Source organism: Emydura macquarii, unplaced genomic scaffold (assembly GCF_026122565.2).
Source record: "Emydura macquarii macquarii isolate MOO-44397 ecotype Brisbane River unplaced genomic scaffold, CSIRO-AGI_Emac_v2 contig_1947, whole genome shotgun sequence".
NCBI lineage: Eukaryota > Metazoa > Chordata > Testudines > Chelidae > Emydura > Emydura macquarii.
Genome location: NW_027132084.1, coordinates 3,208,001 through 3,226,884, shown reverse-complemented (window position 1 = coordinate 3,226,884; position 18,884 = coordinate 3,208,001). Strand labels below are relative to the sequence as shown.

The 18,884-nt window shown below is 45.7% G+C and overlaps 1 protein-coding gene across 8 annotated transcripts in view; it reads left to right on the top strand.

Annotated features, from left to right (window-relative positions):
- Nucleotides 1-18,884, top strand: part of TSNARE1 (t-SNARE domain containing 1) — a 565,000-nt gene that overhangs the window by 67,278 nt on the left and 478,838 nt on the right. For 4 of the 8 annotated variants that reach the window (XM_067558341.1, XM_067558345.1, XM_067558343.1 and 1 more), the window contains exon 2: nt 1,629-1,750. In XM_067558341.1, the coding sequence (XP_067414442.1) occupies nt 1,666-1,750 (85 nt within the window). In that variant the 5' untranslated portion in view covers nt 1,629-1,665. Of the gene's footprint in view, nt 1-1,615; nt 1,751-18,884 lie in introns of those variants that run through there. The other 4 variants (XM_067558348.1, XM_067558347.1, XM_067558346.1 and 1 more) reach the window with 1 other exon arrangement.

Here is an 18,884-nt window from a genome sequence, read left to right as displayed (position 1 = left end):
CTCCGCTCCCGGAGGCAAGTGTGCCGGAAGCTGGTTCTCCCACAAGATCTAGGTGTCTCTTGGCACATCCTCTTGGTGCAGAAATGCAGCTCCGCTGTTGGATGAGACTCGCAGCTTGACAGGGAACTGGAGTGCAAATGGGAGTCAACTATCCCTTGTCTTTTTTTTTTTTTTTTCTTTTGAGGCAGAGATAAAATGCATTGCTCTTGGTTTGTGTGTGTTTGCTCCAGTTGGAAAAGGGCCGTGAGTGGTTTCCCTGGTATGTCACAGAATCCGTTGCCCACTGACCACTGCAGCAGTGATTTTTGCCTGGTCTTGAAGCTTGAAAAAAAAAGTGCAGCAGCTGCCTGAAGCCCAAGTCCAAGTGGAAGTCTGGGATGTGGAAGCTCTTTACTTTTTCCGCAGGATGGTTGAAATGAATTGCTGCAGTGCAGGGTGCTGAACTGATGCAGTGCAACAGAGATTTCACCCTCTGCTGCAGGCTTTGGTAGCTGGTACAGCATCTTTTATTGCCATGAATAAAAATCCCTAATTCATACAGAAACTGCTCTTTTGTACCTTTGCTACATCTAGGGTAGATGATTCATACGTAACTCCAGACTTGTATCACAAAGCTCTTTCTAAAATGGGGAACATTCATTATCCCCATTGTACGCATGGGCAAACTGAGGCACGGGGCAGGCAGGAGGTCATACATCAAGTCGCTGGCAAAGCTGGGAATAGAACCCCAGGTCTGCTGACTTCCTGCCTCCTGCCTTATTTGCTTGGACCACGCTGCCCGGGTATGTACTTGGGGGGTGGGGTCTGGGTTTTTTTTAATACCCTTCACCCCGACATGCAAGTGCAGACACGGGGGATAACAAATGTCCCTCATTTTGGAAAGGGTTGCCGCCTCCCATGCTGCATACACCATTTCTAGTGAAAGACTCCCCACCAAGCAGGGACAGGAAAAAGAGCTGTGGATGGAGAAGCTCTCTGGCCCTTCAAGTCTTGGGATCTCTTTGAAAGAATCTGAGGCGTCTGGGGCAGAGTTGGGTGTGTGTTGCAGGGGCAAGCTGGAGATGAAGGAGGAGGTTTAGGCTTGCAGCTGCCAGAGCTGTAATGATTTCAGCCCATTGCTGCTTCATGCAGCATCTTCTTACAGGCCAGGAGGGATACCACTTGCTGCAATTTTTGTACTGGAGACTGGGGAGATTATAATATGGCCATAAACTGTCTCTCTAAAGCTCGTCAAACCTGCAGTATGACCAATAGACTTCTGTCCGGCTCTGTAGAGAAAACGCTGCAGAAGGCAATGCTACCTTCCTTTGCTAGCACTAACCCTGTACTCACCTTCCATCTGAGGATCTCCAAGCACTGTGCGCATGGTAAAAAATGAAGTCTCCCAGCCCCCGATGAGTGGTGTTATCCTCTTTTTACAGATGGCGGAACTAAGGCTCGGAATGGGGAAGTGATTTGCACAAAGTCTCACAGAAGTCTGTTGGAAAGGCTAGGGATATAACGCAGGAGCCCTGACCCTCCGTGCTCTGTTCTCACCAGTGGACAATGTTACTAGGAAGGCTCTGGGGTTTATTTCCTTTGGTAGGCAACAGCTTATGTAACTGTTCTTTCTTTGTGTCCTTTTTTAGCTTTAAAAGAAAATTTGCATTCACCGCCCTGTAGAAAATGTCTTATGGTTCCATTGACGGGAGTGGATTCGGAAGCCGGAACCCCTTTGGAGGCCCATCAAGACAAGGCTATCAACCTCTAGGTAAAGTATCGATTGCATGCTGTAATTCACCCTTCCCGACTAAGCTGGGGGAGGCGGTTTTAATTTCCAGCATGTAACAAGGCTGATGTTTCTCAGTAGCCAAATGCTACATGATATGGTAGATCATTTTGGGTAGTGATTAGGCACAAGGAAGTCAAGTTAAAGATCTTCTCTGGCCCCTCTTCTCTGACTTCAGTACTGCGAGCTAGACAGAAGATGGGAGTTGCTCTTCAACTGGTCTGACAACACTTCATGAAACATCAAGACATGTTGTACAATAATAGGTCATAGGAATGTAGCATTGACTGAGCAAATTATATTGTTGGTCCCTCTCACCGCTGCAGTAGCCAATACCTGCTGCTGAAGAAGAAAACGTAGGTTCCACCACTGTGCACCTAGTTCGCTATGCAGTGCGCAGTGCAGGTGTGTGTAGGTACATGATTGGTCCCTGACCAGCGTGATGTCCCCTCAAAGTACATCATTTAATTGTCATTGTTCAGGCTTCTGGGGCTGTCTTGTGCAATCCTTATGTTGACGATCAGTTATGTAAATAGTCCTCCTGACTTCAGTGAAGCTACCTGCATGAGTAAGTCGTGACCAACAAGAGTAAGGGCTTGCCTGTGTTGTGGGGTAATGCATGTTACCAGGGCTTGTTTTCCAAAGCGCACGGATGTGTTGTGCATTAACTGAGCTGTGCAGACCCTGTTGGTGCACTAACGGCGCTAAACTAGAGCTGAAGGCCAGAAGAGAGCAACAGATCATCTAGTCTGACCTGTATATCCCAGGCCACCGACACCCACGCGCTAAACCCAACAACTGACATTAGACCGAAGTATTACAGCCCATAGGAGTCAAGAGTATTATGTGCCGCAGGGAGAAAATAGGAACGACCAGGCTGCACCATGGCCTGAGGCTTCCCAGAATGGCAGAGAAATAATGAAGTGAGACATACCCAGATAAACCTGGCAAGTGACCCATACCCACATGCTGCAGGGGAAGGTGAAGAACCTCCAATGTCGCTGCAAGTCTGCCCTGGGGGAAAATTTCTTTCTCTATCCCACATAGGGCAATCAGTTGGACCCTGAGCATATGAGCAAGAACCAACCAGCCACGCACCTGCAAGAGAAAACGCTCAGGGCCACCTCAGAGTCCTGGCCCGTCCTGTCCAGTGTCCCGGTCCTCTCTGATGCTTCAGAGAAAGGAGACCAAAACTCACCCAAAATACATTGCGGGGTGGGGTCGAAATCCCTTCCTGACCCTTGCAGGTTGGCGGGCTGAAGCCTTGACGCATGAGTTATTAGGAAAGTAAGACATAAACTGGAAATGATCACCAGGGCTGTGTGCTGAGCTCAGCCTCCTGCCATCACAAGAAACCCCGTCATACAATCACTCTCCTAAATTTGTTCAGGTCTCTCTAATTAAATTGTTTGGACCCCTGGCTCCTGTTGGTGGGCCATTCCAGAACCTCATCCCTCTGATGGTTAGAAACTGTCTTCTAATTTCCAGCCTGAATTTGTTCCTGGTCAGTTTATACCTGTTTGTTCTTCTGCCAACACCGTTCTTTAGCTTAAATACCTCTTCACTCTCCCTGGTGTTTACCTCCCTGATGTATTTGTAGAGAGCAATCATATCCCCTCTTTGCCTTCTTTCTGCTAGGCTAAACAAGTTGAGGTTTTCCAGTCTCCTCTCAGGAGATTGGCCCTTCCTTCTCCTGATCATCCTAGTAGCACTTTTCATCACCTGCTCCAGTTTCAATTAATCTTTCTTGAAAATTAACATAATGCAGTTCTGATTAAAGTGCAACATGTTAATGTGCTTTAGGGATGCACGGTTGGGCTCACTGCTAGTGATATGGGCAGTGATCTCAATCTTATTTAGCTCCAGCTACACAATTTAACTCAATAATCTCCTGCAGCAGTGAGTTCCCCAGGTTGGCTTGTGCTCTGGGGGAAGAAACATACTTTTTCATTCTGTAGTTTCAACTTCGTAATATAATTGGACGTCTGCCTTGTTCTAAGATAATGGGATGTCGGGCGGAACATTGTGGGCAGATCAGTTCTCACTGTGTCCTCAGTCTTGGGGTGGGATGGAATTACTATGTAGCGCATTATGATGCTTGCATTTGCGTGTTGCATGGTGGCTCATTCTGTTGGGTTTGATTCATGTATCTGTCATTGAACTGGTGCATACATAGGGCCCTACCAAATTCACGGCCATGAAAAACATGTCCCTGACTGTGAAATCTGATCATCCCCATGAAATCTGGCTGTTGGATGAGGGGAGGGGGTTAACCATGTGTCAGGCTTCAGCTGCTAGTCCTGCCTGGGGTGGGGAGGGATGGGACTTCCTCTTTCCCTGCTGGGTGGCAGACCCTTACCTCTGCACAGCTTTCTGCAGCCAGGGGAGGTGGCTCTGGCCCTGGGAGTGGACCCTGCAGGAGAAGAGGAAGTCCTGTCCCTCCCCAGTCCCACCAAGACTAGCAGCTGGAGCTCGGTCCATGGTAAGAGCCACCAACTGGGGCGGTCCCAGCCCTGCCTCTCCCCGGCTCTGGGCCCAGTGTTCGGGCATTAAAGGGGCCTTGGGCTGGTTGTGAGGGGCAGGGGGATCACAGCAACCTCTGATCACGGGGCCCTGGGTGGTCACCCACCCGTAAGACCCCCTCCCCACAAAGCGACAACTCCCCCATACCCTGCAACCCTCACCTAAGCGCTGACTTCCGAGCTGAGCATCGGGCCAGCAGCTGCTACTCTCTGGCTGCACACCTCTGAAGGCAGTGCCCCCCTCAGCAGCAGTGCAGAAATAAGGGGGGCATTCCCGTGACCCCCCACAACTCCCTTTTGGGTTGTGACCCCCATGGTTACAAGGCTGTGAAATTTCAGATATAAACATCTGAAATGGTGAAATTGACTATTTTAAAATCCTTGGACTGTGAAATTGATCAAAATGGATTGTGAATTTGGTAGGGCCCTATGCACATAACATGCGTAGGACAGGCGAGAATTTAGCGTATGGTATCGTTTACCATTTAAATTCGGCTGGGGTCCTTTTGCTTGCAGTGTTTTAGAGGCGTTTGTGGGGATGGAAGACAGAGCATGTCAGTGGTAGGTTCTGCAGACACAGAATTCTGTTCCCGTCTTCGCTGTGGATTTACAACTGGAGTGATTGGAATGATATGCAGAGGGAAGCTGGGCATGATGTCTCCATCGTGGGTAGTTTAACTCACTGGGATGCTGAATTTAATCGGTGTAGTGTGCTACAACATTACAGCAATGGGGACAGAGACTCACTCTGTAAATAAAGGCAAACCCATAAATAACATTTAGTAAATAGCTGCACTTTTTTTTTTAAACCAAAGCTCAGAAATAGTCGCCCTTCTTTCCCGAGGGTCTTTGGAAATGCTAAAGTAAAAAGAGGCAAAGCATCCAGATGTCAGCCTGGATGTTTTAAATGGTCTCTAATGCACAGTGCAAGGCCGCACTTCATGAAAGCCAACTCATAATACAGCTGTCATAACACAAAGGGCAGCTAATGACTGCGACCTCATAGTTTAGCTTTTTGAAGGCGTTTGGTCTTGTGTGTGCTCTTCTCTGAGGCGGACAGTCATAGGAAACATAGCTCCCTGTAGGGCATTTCGGGGGCGGGGGGTTGTAACAGACTCCTGTTCTGCTCAGATACCACAGTAACGAGTGAGCTATGGAAACCTAGAGGGAGCAGCGGGCAGGAGCATGGGTGTTTTTAGGATTACTACTGTCAAGGCGGGTTTCTCTCCAGTCACAGTGAGGTGGAGCTGATTCCTGGTGTGTTCTCTTGTGTGCGGAGTGGGGTCTCCTGGTGGATAGTCGACCAGCTGGTCCTAGAGAGCATGGAGAGATGACAATGCAAGGGAAGATTCACACCTGTAAAGGAGCTCCGGTAGGCTTGGCAAAGAGGAGGGAGGCCAGCCCAACCTCTCCGAAACCCATCATAATCTTAGTGCACATGCTCCCTGTGTTTGATAACTTTGCTGCCCTTGTGCATTTTCGTCACCACTGGAGGGTTGAGGTTTGCCATTGTAGCAGGAGAACCAAGGACTCTGTGTACACTGCTGTGCAGTGCGTGAAAACACTCAGGTGCTCCAGGAAGCGGGCTCAGATACAGACATGTATAGATGGATGCTTTGGGGATTTTTAAAAAAATCTACATGTTTTATTCTAGGATGACATCAGTTTAAAGAGTGTATATTTTAAACCAGCCAATTGTCTTCCCTGTGTCTCTAATTACATGCAGGCGATCGAGGCAGAGGTTTTGTAAACCCCATTTGCTTGTCACAGTTTGTACTGGTTGATTTAGTGTGAAATTTACCCCCGGTGCGGTGGGCCAGCGTGAAGCCTATGCACCACGGTAGAGGCTTTGTGCTAGCACTTTGCAAAGGGGCTGTGAACGTTCCAGGGGAAATGTTTCCCGGTTTCCAGTAAGCTATTTCCACCAGAATGGAAATAAAAAGTGGAAATGTTACTGTTAGTTTTTGGTTTTCTTATGAGCTTTGCCTCTTTTTTTAAACATAATTGTAAGTCCTGAGCCAAATTCAAGTTGTCACTTTAAAGTCATTGCTCATGAGCAGTTCTGTAAGGATTAACTCTCTGGAAGGGAAGCAGAATGGGATATTCCGGGAATCCAAAGATCAGTGATAGCAGAATCCCAGAACTCAGGACTAGGTTAGTGTCGAGTCTTCGTAAGATGTTATCTGGTCCACAAAGCTTTGACACCGAATCCATCCCTCCTGCTCTTCTCAGGCTGCGTTCATGTACAGATCAAAGAAGACTGGCAGGTTTATTTTTCAGGCAAGTGCAAGTGACTCTTGCAAGTGAAACTACTGCTAATTGCTTAATAGTGAGTGTCGTTGGCTGGCTTTTGAAAACCAAGGGATTGCCTGTCTCTCTGGCTTGCTGATTCCTTCTCCTCTCCCTGCCCCTGTAGCTTGTTCAGTGCTACATAGGTGCTTTCTCAGGTTAAAGAATGGAAGCGGAAAGAGCATTGGTCTTGTTAGTCCAGAACAAACCTGGGAGCCAGGAGACCTGGGTGCTGTTGCTGTCCCTTATCTAGAAGTGGATGTCATCAGCCTATCTGACAGGGATGTTGACTTGCTTTTGTCACCTCTGTTGAGCAGTGAGCCCTTTTACTGTGACTTCATGTGAGAATTCCAAATGATTGTTCTTTGCACTACAATAAGTATGAATAATGACTTTGCAATACGCCTTGTTTTGGGGGGTCCAGGTGAGTGTGTGTTTGGGCATAAAAGGACATACATAGAAGTTAAGAAGATGAAACTGGCGGCCCTGTTGCTTGGGACATCTGGACGAGGACTGGCCGAAGCATTAGAACACCCGGCAGGGAAGCGTCCCGTACTAGCTGGGGAATGGATGGGTTGGACTGGAGAACCTTCTTGTCTTTATTGCATCTCATCTCTGTGGTTCAGTGTCATCTGAGCCTCTGCAGCGTTCTTTGCCCTTTAATCCTGAAAGAGTGAGTGACACAGGCGGGCTGCCTTTCTCTGTAGGTTTCCCAAATATTATCATTAATTAAATGTCAAGGGAGGCTGATTTGGAAACAGGTATTCCACACTCCACACTCTCCTGAGATGGATTACTGATGTGATGACAAAACCTGCTCGGTGTAGAAACCCCACAGTGAGATCAAAATAAAGGGACATGGCCTCCTTTCTTCTCTGACATATGGCTGTTTGCAAAGTGAGTGTAATCCTTGATGGATTAATGTGTGTATGTTTTTTGAAAACAATGCTCTTTATTCTATATCTAACAAATCAGTGCCGGCACCACAAATTCAGTAACAACCCTACAATAACAAACCAACATGTGCAGCCTGGTAATGATGTGGAAAAAACAAAGCAGAACCATGAATTGTGAGATCCTATGCTTGTGAGCCTGACCATGAAATAACAAGCCAGGGTGGTGCATCGCTCTTGAGTAGACCTACAATAACGAATCAATGTGCCTAGTATGATAGTGATATGCAAACAAGCTATTGAGTCCAGCCCAGAGCTGTCGATGATGGGACCCTATGATAATAAACAAGTATGTATGCACCATGAACGAAGAACAACATAAGGAAGAAAAGCATTCAGGAAGTTTTACAAGAGTTTATTTTGTAGATCAATGAAAGGGGCAACCAGAAAAAAAAAAAGCGTTAGAATGAAAAAAGCATTGAAGGTACTTGGAAAATGTCCCTTGCCCATTTATATTTCCAGTGCATCTTGGCTCCTTTTCTTCTGTCCTAGATCCTCATATACTCATCTAGCAAGAGAAGATAAATTATTTGGAAGCGAGGAAAAAGCCTTCCTGAGCTGATGTGGTGACGGATAAATGTATAACTATTAGAATGTTGCTGCTCATGGAAGAAATCTGAGAACAGGGTCTTGGATTGCACAGGCTTTGTCCTTTTTAGCCAATCTAATTAGAAAGATGTATGGATTCCTTCTGCTATAATTTTGAAATGGATCCGGCACCCAAATATATGAAGGTTTTGGGTGCCCAAAGTATCTTTGTTGGTGGAGGAAAAAGCAAAATAAAAATGTTCACATTATTCATAACATTTTTCATTTATGATATATAGCACCTTCTATCTGGAAGGATCCCAGCATGTTTCACAAATTATACGCACGCAATGCTACTGAAATGCAGCCACTTCTGGGGTGGAAGATGGCCACAAATTGAGGCAGAGCATGATGAGCAATAGTGGGATATCTTTGGTTAATATGGGAGACATATTCCTGTTCTCTTATAAACTGCCACCTAGTGCCCACGCAGAACAGACAGGGCCCTTATTTCTAAGGTCTCATCCCAAAATCTTGTGTGAAATCCAGTTTCCAAAAGTGCACTTTTATGTATGTGCAACTTGAAATTGTGCATCAGATGTTGCACATAAAAGTCAAAGGTGGTGTGGATGTGCAGACCAGGACCATGGAAGAATTAACCAGTGAAGATTCAGTGTTAAAGTGTGCAGAACTCTGCTTCTCTACCTTAAAAGGGTGAAAGACTGAAATTGATCCTGGTGACATAGGATTTTTTTCCAATAGAAGGCGTTTCATCTGCCTGTAGTACACTCAGTAGAAATAGGGAATTTGAAATAAAGCCCTGAATTGTTTCAGTGCTACAGTATGCAAATTACAGCCGTGCTGTAATGAACCTATTCTTCCAGGGCTGCTGTTCCATGGGGAAAAAATGAACAGAAATCCACTGCATATAAAAATACATAGAGGTCAAAATAATGCAAAGTGCATAAGTTAAAATGCCGCAAGCCAGGTAATTATTAAAGGTGTTGCTTTGTTCTTCACTTAGCTTATTGTGCCATGATCATTTGAAGGTGGGTTAGGATGAGCAATGGTGATTTTGCATTGCAAATGGGGTGTAATAGTTAGGTGTAATGGGGGGCAGGTTGCCTTTTGGACTAGAGGTTAATTCTCAGGAGTTGAACACCATGTCACAAGCAGATAGGTAATAGCTTCTCACCTATATCGTTTTAGTGCAGCCATATCTGGAGTGTTATGTTCGCTTCTGGGTATCTGTGTTACTGCAAAGTTCAAAGAAAAGCACTAAATAAACTCTAGATGGAGAATTAGCTAATCTTTTCTTTCAAGTGCTCGTATGTATAGTGTAAAACCCTAATTAGATAGGTGGCTTTACCCATTTACTATTATTTATTATTTGTATTATCATAGTGCCTAGATGTTCTAGTTATGGACTAGGTTCCCATTGTGCTAGGTGCTGTACAAACACGAAACAAAGAGAGGTCCCTACCTCAAAGAGCTGGCAATCTAAGTATAAGATGAGACAGATGCCTATAGACAGACAGATGGGGAGCAGAAGGAGACAATGAGACAACATTTCTTAGCATGATAGGCAGTAGTCTCAGCACATCAGCAGCCTAATTCTTGTCAAGTCTTTTGCAGATATCATGCCAAGAGAGAGATTAAGGCAGGTTTTGAAGGAGGAAAATGAGTTAGTTTCGTAGGCATTTATAGGAAGCTTTTTGAAGCAAGTTAACATGTTCATCTTAAATGGAGGATGAACTCTTCTAATGCACACTCTTTACTACATAGTAATGTTCTGCGTACATATGGTGCCTTCCAGTATTTCCACTGCTCTGGAGAATTCTGTGATTCCAGAATAGTTCACTATCAATTGGGGAAGCAGCTAGCGTCTTTCAAACTTGTAGAGCTTCCAGTGGATGCTCTCTGTCCCCTGCACATGTGAAAGACTTTTAAAAGTGTCGGCTGTCAGCATTCAAACCGGATTTGCATATGTATGCATGGTCTTGCAAATCAGGGTGCAGCAGAGTTTGAGTGCACTCATGTTTTTGCAGGTACACTTTTGGAAACACTGTCCCGATAGTGTTAAAATGTTTTTATTAGGAAAAAAAGTGTTTGTTTTACTGACAAACTGGTTATAATTTAGGAAGAAAAAATATAACATCAAATCATTCAGCCTGTAGAGAAGCAGTTGGTCAGAATAAAGGACTGGGATTCAAGACCCTGGGGTCTGTTCCACACACTGCCACATACTACTGGCAAGAACCTTGGCTGGTTATTTAATTTCCTCTGTCAAATGAGAATAATACTTACTTACCATTGTAAAGCACCATGAGGTCCTTGGGTAGAAGGTCCTGTCCAAGCCGGGTAAGACTTGTGATCACAGAATAATAGATTACATGAGACTGAGAGAAGGAAGGAGCGACAGCAACAGAATAAGAATACTGGACTTTAAAAAGCAGACTTTAACAAACTCTGAGAACTGAGTGAGAGTGAGGTTCTGTGGCCTGCGTTGTGCAGGAGGTCAGACTAGATGATCATAATGGTCCCTTTTGTCCTTAAAGTCTATGAGTCTATGAACTGGTAGATAAGCTCCCACGAGAAGAAAATCTAAGGGATAAAGGGGTTCAGGAGAGCTGGCAGTTTCTCAAGGAGACGGTATTAAAGTACAACTGCAAAATATTCCGATGCAAAGGAAAGACAGAAAGAATAGTAAGGGGCCAATATGGCTCCAACTGGAGCACTTTAATGACCTGAAAATAAAAAAATGGGAAATCTGGACTAATTGCTAAGGAGGGATACAAAGGACGTTGCACAAGCACGTAGGGACAAAATCAGAAAAGCTAAGGTACAGAGGAGGTACACCTAGCAAAGGACATAAAAGTCAATAAGAAGAGGTTCTTCAATTACATTTGGAACAAGATGAAGGAAAATGTAGGTCTTCTACTTAGCCGGGAAGGAGAGCGAATGATTGATGAGATCAAGAAAGCTGAGGGGAAAGCTAGAATAGGAGAAGAACAGGCTAAAGAATATTTAGATAAGTTGGATGTATTCAAGTCAGCAGGGCCTGGTAAAATTTATCCTAGGGTACTTAAGGAACTAATTGAAGCAATCTCGAAACCGTTAGCAATTATCTTTGAGAGCTCTTGGAGAACAGGTGGGCTCCCATATGACTGGAGAAGGACAAACATATTACCTATTATTAAAAAGGGGAACAAAGGGGAAATTATAGACCAGTCAGCCTCACTTTGATACTTGGAAAGATACCAAAACAAATTATTAAACAATTAAGCACGTAGGGGATCATAGGGTGATAAGCAACAGCCAGCATAGATGTGACAAGAACAAATCATGCCAAAGCAGCTTAAATTCCTCTTTTGTCTGGGTTATTGACCTAGTGGATCGGGAGGAAGCAGTAGATATGATGTATCTTGATTTTTAGAAAGGCTTTTGACCCAGTCCCACATGACATTTCCCTAAGCAAACTAGGCAAATGTGGTCTAAATGAAATTACTATAAGGTGGGTGCACAACTGGTTGAAAATCTGTACTCAAAGAGTAGTTTTCAGTGGTTCTCTTTCAAAGTGGGAGGGCATATCTAGTGGTGCCAAACAGGGGTCAGTCTGGTACTATTCAATATTTTCATGAATGACTTGGACAGTGGAGTGGCAAGTGTGGTTATAAAATTTGTGGATGTCCCCAAATTGGGAGGTGTTGCAAGCACTTTGGAGGACAGGATTAGAATTCAAAATGACCGGAACAAATTGGAGAATTGGTCTGAAGTCAACTAGATGAAATTCAATAAAGACAAGTGCAGAGTACTTTACTTAGGAAGGAAAAGTCAAATACAGAATTGCAAAATGGGGAATAACAGGCTAGGTGGTAGTACTGCTGAAAAAGGTTCAGAGGGCTCTAGTGGTTCACAAATTGAATATGAGTCAACAATGTGATGCAGTTGTGAAAAAGGCTCTTTTCATTCTAGGGTATATTAACAGGAGTGTCAATATCTGACACACAGTAGGTAATTGTCTCATTCTACTTGGCACTGGTGAGACCTCAAGTGGAGTTCTGTGTCCAATTCTAGGTGCTGCACTTTAGGAAAGATGTGGATAAATTGGAGAGATTCCACAGGAGAGCAACAAAAAGATAAAAAGGTTTATAATACCTCACCTAAGCGGAAAGGTTAAAAAAAACCTAGGCATGTTTAATCTTGAGACAAGAAGATTGAGGGGCGAACCTGCTAACTGTCTTCATATATGTTAAGGGCTGTTCTAAAGAGGACGCTGATCAATTGTTCTCCGTGTCTGCCGAAGGTAGGACAAGAAGTAATAGGCTTAATTTGTAGCAAGGGATTTAGGTTAGATGTTAGGAAAAACTTTCTAACTTAAGGATAGTTAAGCTGTGGAATAGGCTTCCAAGTGAGGTTGTAGAATTCTCATCAGTGAAGGTTTTTAAGAACAGAATGGACAAAACCTGTCAGTGATGGTCAAGGTTTACTTAGTCCTGCCTCAGAGCAGGGGCTGGACTTGATGACCTCCCGAGGTCCCTTCCAGCCCTACATTTCTATGATTCTATAATTCCATTGAAGTGATATTATTATTACTGCAGTGTGTTATTTCACTGAGAGCATTGACATCTTATACATTCCATGGGCCAGATATCTCTTCACGGTTGCATTGATTGCAATCTGGACTGTGTAAGTGAAGGCTGAATTTAGCCCTGACATAATAGCGAGAGTACAGAAAGGCACTCACTGCCTCACACACCTAACTGGGGCTGCAGGTGCTTTGGACTTGTTACAGTAACAGCAAGGAAGTGAAAAGGGGCTGCTTTAGCAAACCAGTGCATTAGCTGTTTTCAGTTAATTGAGTAATTTGCTTGGCTGTTTTCACTGCCCACGCTGCAGAATAATTACTGGTAAAATTCCCATTGACAAACTTAAGCTGTTGATGAAGTTAGTGGCACGGGTGCCAGGTTTTTCCTCCTCTCCCTCCACCCCCACACCCGAAGACTGAGATTTTCTGTTTATTGTGACGCTCGGTTTGTAATGGTCAAATTTAACACATACAAGAAATCCATCAATCCTATGCACAAGATTGCCTTGCAAGATTACCTGCAGCGTCGTCCCTATGGGCCAGGTTACTCAACCTTGGCATGCTCTGCTGAGGAATGGAAGATAGGCAAACTACTGCCTCTTCTCATTGCCACTGGCTCCTCTTCTTCTCCCTTTCACATCCGTCCATTCCCACCTAGCTGCTTTCAGTGTGATTTTGGAAATTGGCCACTCACACCTGATGGTAAAAAAAGGCCTTGAGACTTACCGAAGCCTTAGGGATTGTGAAGTATTTAGAGCCACGTATTCTCCATCCATGTAAGATCACACAACAAGGGACAATTTACAGCAGTCTGCAGTATGAGAGCGAGATACGTTACTCTGCATTGTCCCTTTGACAGCGTGGGAGTGGAGGGAGCTGTGCAAGGGTCATAAGGCAGGCCTGCAAACCGCAAGCGGAGGGGAGTTCTGTATGTCTACACTGCGGAGTGAAGTCGATTTATTTTAAATTGACTTTCACTCACCAAATTTTAAAAGTCGCAGGAGCGTGATCACACCACGCTCATTGCGTTGGGACATTGTGTCCCCACTAGCCGTGCTTGGGTCAACAATGAAAGCAGTGCACAGTGGGTAGCTATCCCATAGTGCAACTCGACACAGAGGCTTTTGGGAAGGTTGTTGTCCTCCCATGATGCAATGTGCTCCCTCCTCTTCCCTTCTCGTCCCAAACAAATGGACAAACGCTTTTTCGCGCCATTTTTCTAAACCCTTTAGTCTCTGCCGTATGCACGCTGTTGCTGGAGAGGCATGGAGCCCGCACAGCTCTGCAATATCATTGTAAGCATCACAAACACCTCACAACTTATCCTACAGTACTTTCAAGGCCAAGATAGGAGCCGCAGCACTGAAAATTGTGATGTTACTGAGGCCATCCTGTTATAAGCCATAGAGCAAAACAATTTCCGTTTGCTGCAGGCTGTCACGAAGGATCTTCAGTCAGTAAAATGCCAGTTCTGGTCCTGGGAAAGAAGCACTGACTGGTGGGACTGCATGGTTATGAAGTGTGGGATGATGATCAGTGGCTGCAGAACTTTTGTATGCGAAAGGCCACTCTCCTTGAACTTTGCACATAGTTGTCCCCAGCCTGGAAGTGCATGAATACTTGCTTGAGATCTGCTCTGACAGTGGAGGAGCGATTGGCCATCGCTCTGTGAAGCTAGCAACCCCAGACTGCTACCAGTTAGTTGGGAATCAATTCGAAGTCGGTAAATCCAGCATGGGAGCTGCTGTGATGCAAGTATGCTGGGTCATTAATAGATTTCTTATAAGAAGGATAGTGACTTTGGGAAATGTGCAGGACATAGTGGATGGGTTTTCTGCAATGGGGTTCCCAAATTGTGGGGGGGAGGGGAGAGCAATAGATGGCATGCGTATTTCTATCTTAGCACCAGACCACCTTGCCACAGAGTACATAAACTGGATGGAATATTTCTCAATGGTGTTGCAGGCCCTTGTGGATCACAGGGGACGGTTCACTGACATCAATGTAGGCTGGTCTGGAAAGGTGCATGATGCGCGCATCTTTATGAACTCAGGTCTGTTAAAAAAGATGCAGGTGGGCACTTTCTTCCCTGACCAAAAAATAAATATTGGCGATGTTGAAACGCTAATAGTGATCCTGGGGGATCCTGCCTGCCCCTTGATCCCCTGACTAATGAAGCCCTACACCAGGCACCTGGACAGCGAGAAGGAGCGTTTCAATAATAGCCTCAGGAAGTGCAGAATAGTGGTGGAATGTGCATTTGGCTGCTTAAAGGCAAGATGGAGCAGCTTGCTCACTAGGTTAGACCTCAGTGAACACAACGTCCCAACTATTGTCTCTACCTGCTGTGTGCTCCATAATGTTTGTGAAACAAAGGAGGAAAAGTTCACCAAAGGTTGGGTCATAGAGGCTAATCAGCTGGCCACTAATTTTAAGTAGCCAGATTCCAGTGCTTCGCTAAGAGCCAGCTGTGGAGCCCTGAACCTCAGGGAAGCATTGAAAATCCGTTTTTGGAGTGAACTGCAGTAATGTACGTCTCTGTCAGTGCTGTGCCTTCCCTTCCCTTCCCATCCCCCGCTCTCACATCATTGGTCCCCCTCCCTTTCTTTTCCTGCTGATAATCCCTAAGCTCTCAATGAATAAAGAGAAATGTTTTTAAAGCAGTACAGTATCATTTGTGACCCATTTCAGTGGAAAGGAAGATTATTTAACATGAAAGTTTCCTGGAGATATCCACAGAGGATTCTCGGAGCATCCTTCTGCACATAAATCATCTGTTCAGGGGGTAACGCTCTGCTGAAGTTTACCAACCCCCAGGAAGCCCATCCCCACAAAAATACAAAGTCCTTTTTCCCCCCCCAAAATAGGAAGCTGGACTGGGGATATAACCACAGAAATGTGATTTGCTATACACACTCACCAGATTTGCCTTCCCAAGCATTTTGGTCTGTAACGCTGTCCTGTGCCCAGCTGTGCTGCTCTGGGGTAACGAAGAGGTCCTGGCTCTATGGGAGAATAGATATCCCGCTCTCCTTCCCCCGTCTCCTCATCTTCCTCCTCCTCGTCCACAGAGTCCTCCTCATTCATACTGGACTGGGATTCTTCGGAGGTATCAATGCTGTGTGACGGCACAGTGGTGGAGTCACCACTGAGAATCGCATGCAGCTCATCATAAAAGCGGCATGTCTTTGGTGACAAGCCAGAATGACAGTTCGCCTCCCTAGTTTACTGATATGCCTGCCTCAGCTCTTTGATTTTAATGCGGCACTGCTGCACGTCCCTATTGTGACCCTTCTCCATCATACCACGCAATATCGTCTTGTAGATATCTAAATTTCTTCTGCTGGCTCGGAGCTGAGCCAGAACAGACTCTTTGTCCCACAGATTGATGAGATCCAAGACCTCAGGTTGACTCCAGGCTGGAGCACGTTTGGGGCGTGCAGTCTCCATGAGCAGTTCAGCTACAAAGCTCTCTCCACGTTGAACAAACAGGAAATGTGAACTCAAAATTTCCTGGTGCTTGAGGGGAGGAGCTATTTCCTGTTTACATAGCCACGGTGCAGCAGGGTGCAAATGTCCAGAGCTGTCACAACAGAGCATTGTGGGATACCTCTCAGAGGCCAATGACGTCAATTTACGTTGTGCTGTGCCTACACTGATGCTCGTTCAACCCAGAGAATTCGACTTCAGCACTACACCGCTTGCAGAGGTGGTTTTATTAAGTCAAACTTTACTGCGATTTAGGTCGGCAGAACTGACATGCCACTGGAGTCGCAGCCTTTAGGTGGTTGACGTAAGCCGCGTTACGTTGACCTCCATTGTCAGTGTGGATCAGACACGTGCTAAAACGCGGGGACCCCGGGCCAGGTGCACACAGCAGCAGTGCCTCAGTGTTCTGGTTTCATGGCCATGTGGTCATTAGGTCCCTTCTGATGATCCTGTGACAACTCTGATGGTGTTTGCAAGGCACAGAGAAGTTAGTGCTGACGTAGGCCCACAATCCAGCAAATGCTTAAGCATTTGCTTAACTACAGTATGTGAGTAGCCCTGTTGAAGTCAACTAAAATCAAGCATGTGGTTAACTGCTTTGCTCAATTGGCGCCTCAATCTGCCTTGTTTAGAGTTATCTTCCAGAGTCACTTTCACTTATTACAATGCTTTGTTAGAGGAACAGCTATCTAAATTCTTGTGCTGCACTGACCACTGTATTGTCTGAATGCCTGGAACAGCAGATCACCCCTGACACCTACAACTTGATCACATTCGTCATTTGTGTTAATGTAGCACCTATAAGCCCTAGTCATGGGCCAAGACCCCCGTGTGCTAGGCACTGTACAAACACAGAATAAAAGGATGGTCCCTGCCCGGAAAACTTAGTCTTAGTAACTTCTCTTCTGTCTTGCTACATTCCCTTGTGCATGTGGTTGATGTAGATGGACTGCTGTTACAAGTATAGGCGTATGAGATAATAGTGCATTTACCAGCTGTCCAAGGCTCTTTTCTATTTGACCATCACAGTCTGTCCCCTCAGCACTGCGTAACCTATGAGCCATCATCTGGAAATGTGCAGGATATTCGAATGTTTCCTGACTGACTGTTGCTGACTTTTACTGATACGTGCAATTTTTTTCTTAGTATACATCTTAGTAGTTAGCCATAGCACTTAACAAAATAAATGCAAATTATTATCTTTTAATTGACAGTCAGTAAATTTGTTTATGGCTGGTAACCCAGGTTAGTGGGTGAGTAATGATGTCTGAGAACGAAGCTGGTGTACCAAACTAATGACAGTAGAACAGGAGGGGATAGGGAAAAGTAAACTCTCCGGTGAGAGTAATAGCAGAATCAAACTTCAGGCCAATAGTGTGAGATTTTCAGGGCATTCAAAAATAAAGATGTCCAGAAACGAATGATTGCACTGCATCTTACTCATCCATCTTCCTCACGCTCACTAATACCTCCTGCATATACATTTCCCCTGGAGTTCAATAAGCTGTCATATGTAAGGAATATTTAGGCTAGGTCTACCCTACAGACTTCTATTGGTATTAGCGAGTGACACAGCTATACTGACTGAACTTCTGATGTAGACAGCGCTAAGTTGACGTGAGGGCTTCTCCCATCAACATCGCTAATGCCTCTCGGAGAGATGGAGTACCTATGCTGACGGGAGAAGCTCTCCTGTTGGCGTAGGTAGAGTCGTCACAAAGCACTACAGCAGCGCAGCTGCATCAGTGCATGTGTAGACAAGCCTTTAAAAAATGCCCTTCTATAGCAACTTTGACCTAAAGACCTCAGATCACAAACATTAATGAAGCTGTGAGGTAGGTTAGTGTTACGCAGCACAGAGAGGTAAAATAACTTTCTAACGGGTATACAGGTCCTCACTGAGAGAAAGGACCGTCCGGTGGTTAGGGTGCTGGCTCAGGAGAAGGGTTCAAATCTGTACTTTACTGTAGACAGCCTGTGTGACCTTGGGCAGGTCGTTTAGCTGCTCTGAGTCTCCGTTCCCAATCTGTGAAATGGTGACAGTATTACTTTTCTTAACAGGGCTGTGATGGGGATAAATACCTTGAAGATTGTGAGGTGCCCAGATACTATGAAAATGACGCCATATAAATGTAGTAGCTACATTGACAGACCGGCAGAACAGAGAATAGAATAGTCTTGATTTGTTGAATCTCTGTTCTAGACCAAGGGGTCTCAAATGTGGCCCCCGGGGAGTTTCTGTGCGGCCACGAGCAGCTGGGGAGGGAGGAGTAAGTGACCCCCCCTGCATCTGCCTCGGGGTCCGCACCCCTCCATGCCAGCCACTGGCTGTCTGCCAGTGCCTGGGGTCCCGACTCCCACTCCCTTCTCTCCCTGCCTCTTTGCCCGCCCCCCCCCTTTCCTCCCTGCCAGCCCCTCCATTGCCTCCCAGGTCCGCCTGACCGCCTGCTTCCTTGATTTCATCCACTCACCCCACCCTCCACGCCTGCTGGCCACACCAATGCCTCTGGGTTCCGATTTGCACACTCCCTGCCTCTCCAGCATTCACTCCCCTTTTCTCCCTTCCTCCCTGCCAGCTGCTCCATTGCCTCCAGGGTCCTTGCATTCACCCACTCATCCCCTCCTCTCTGCAACCGTGCAAGTGACACCCCCACCAAAGCAGCCCCCTCCCTGCCTCCTGCCAGGTAGCTCAGGGCAGTTGCTGCACATGTAGCCAGACTGGCTGCTCTGCAGGGAAGAACAAGTAA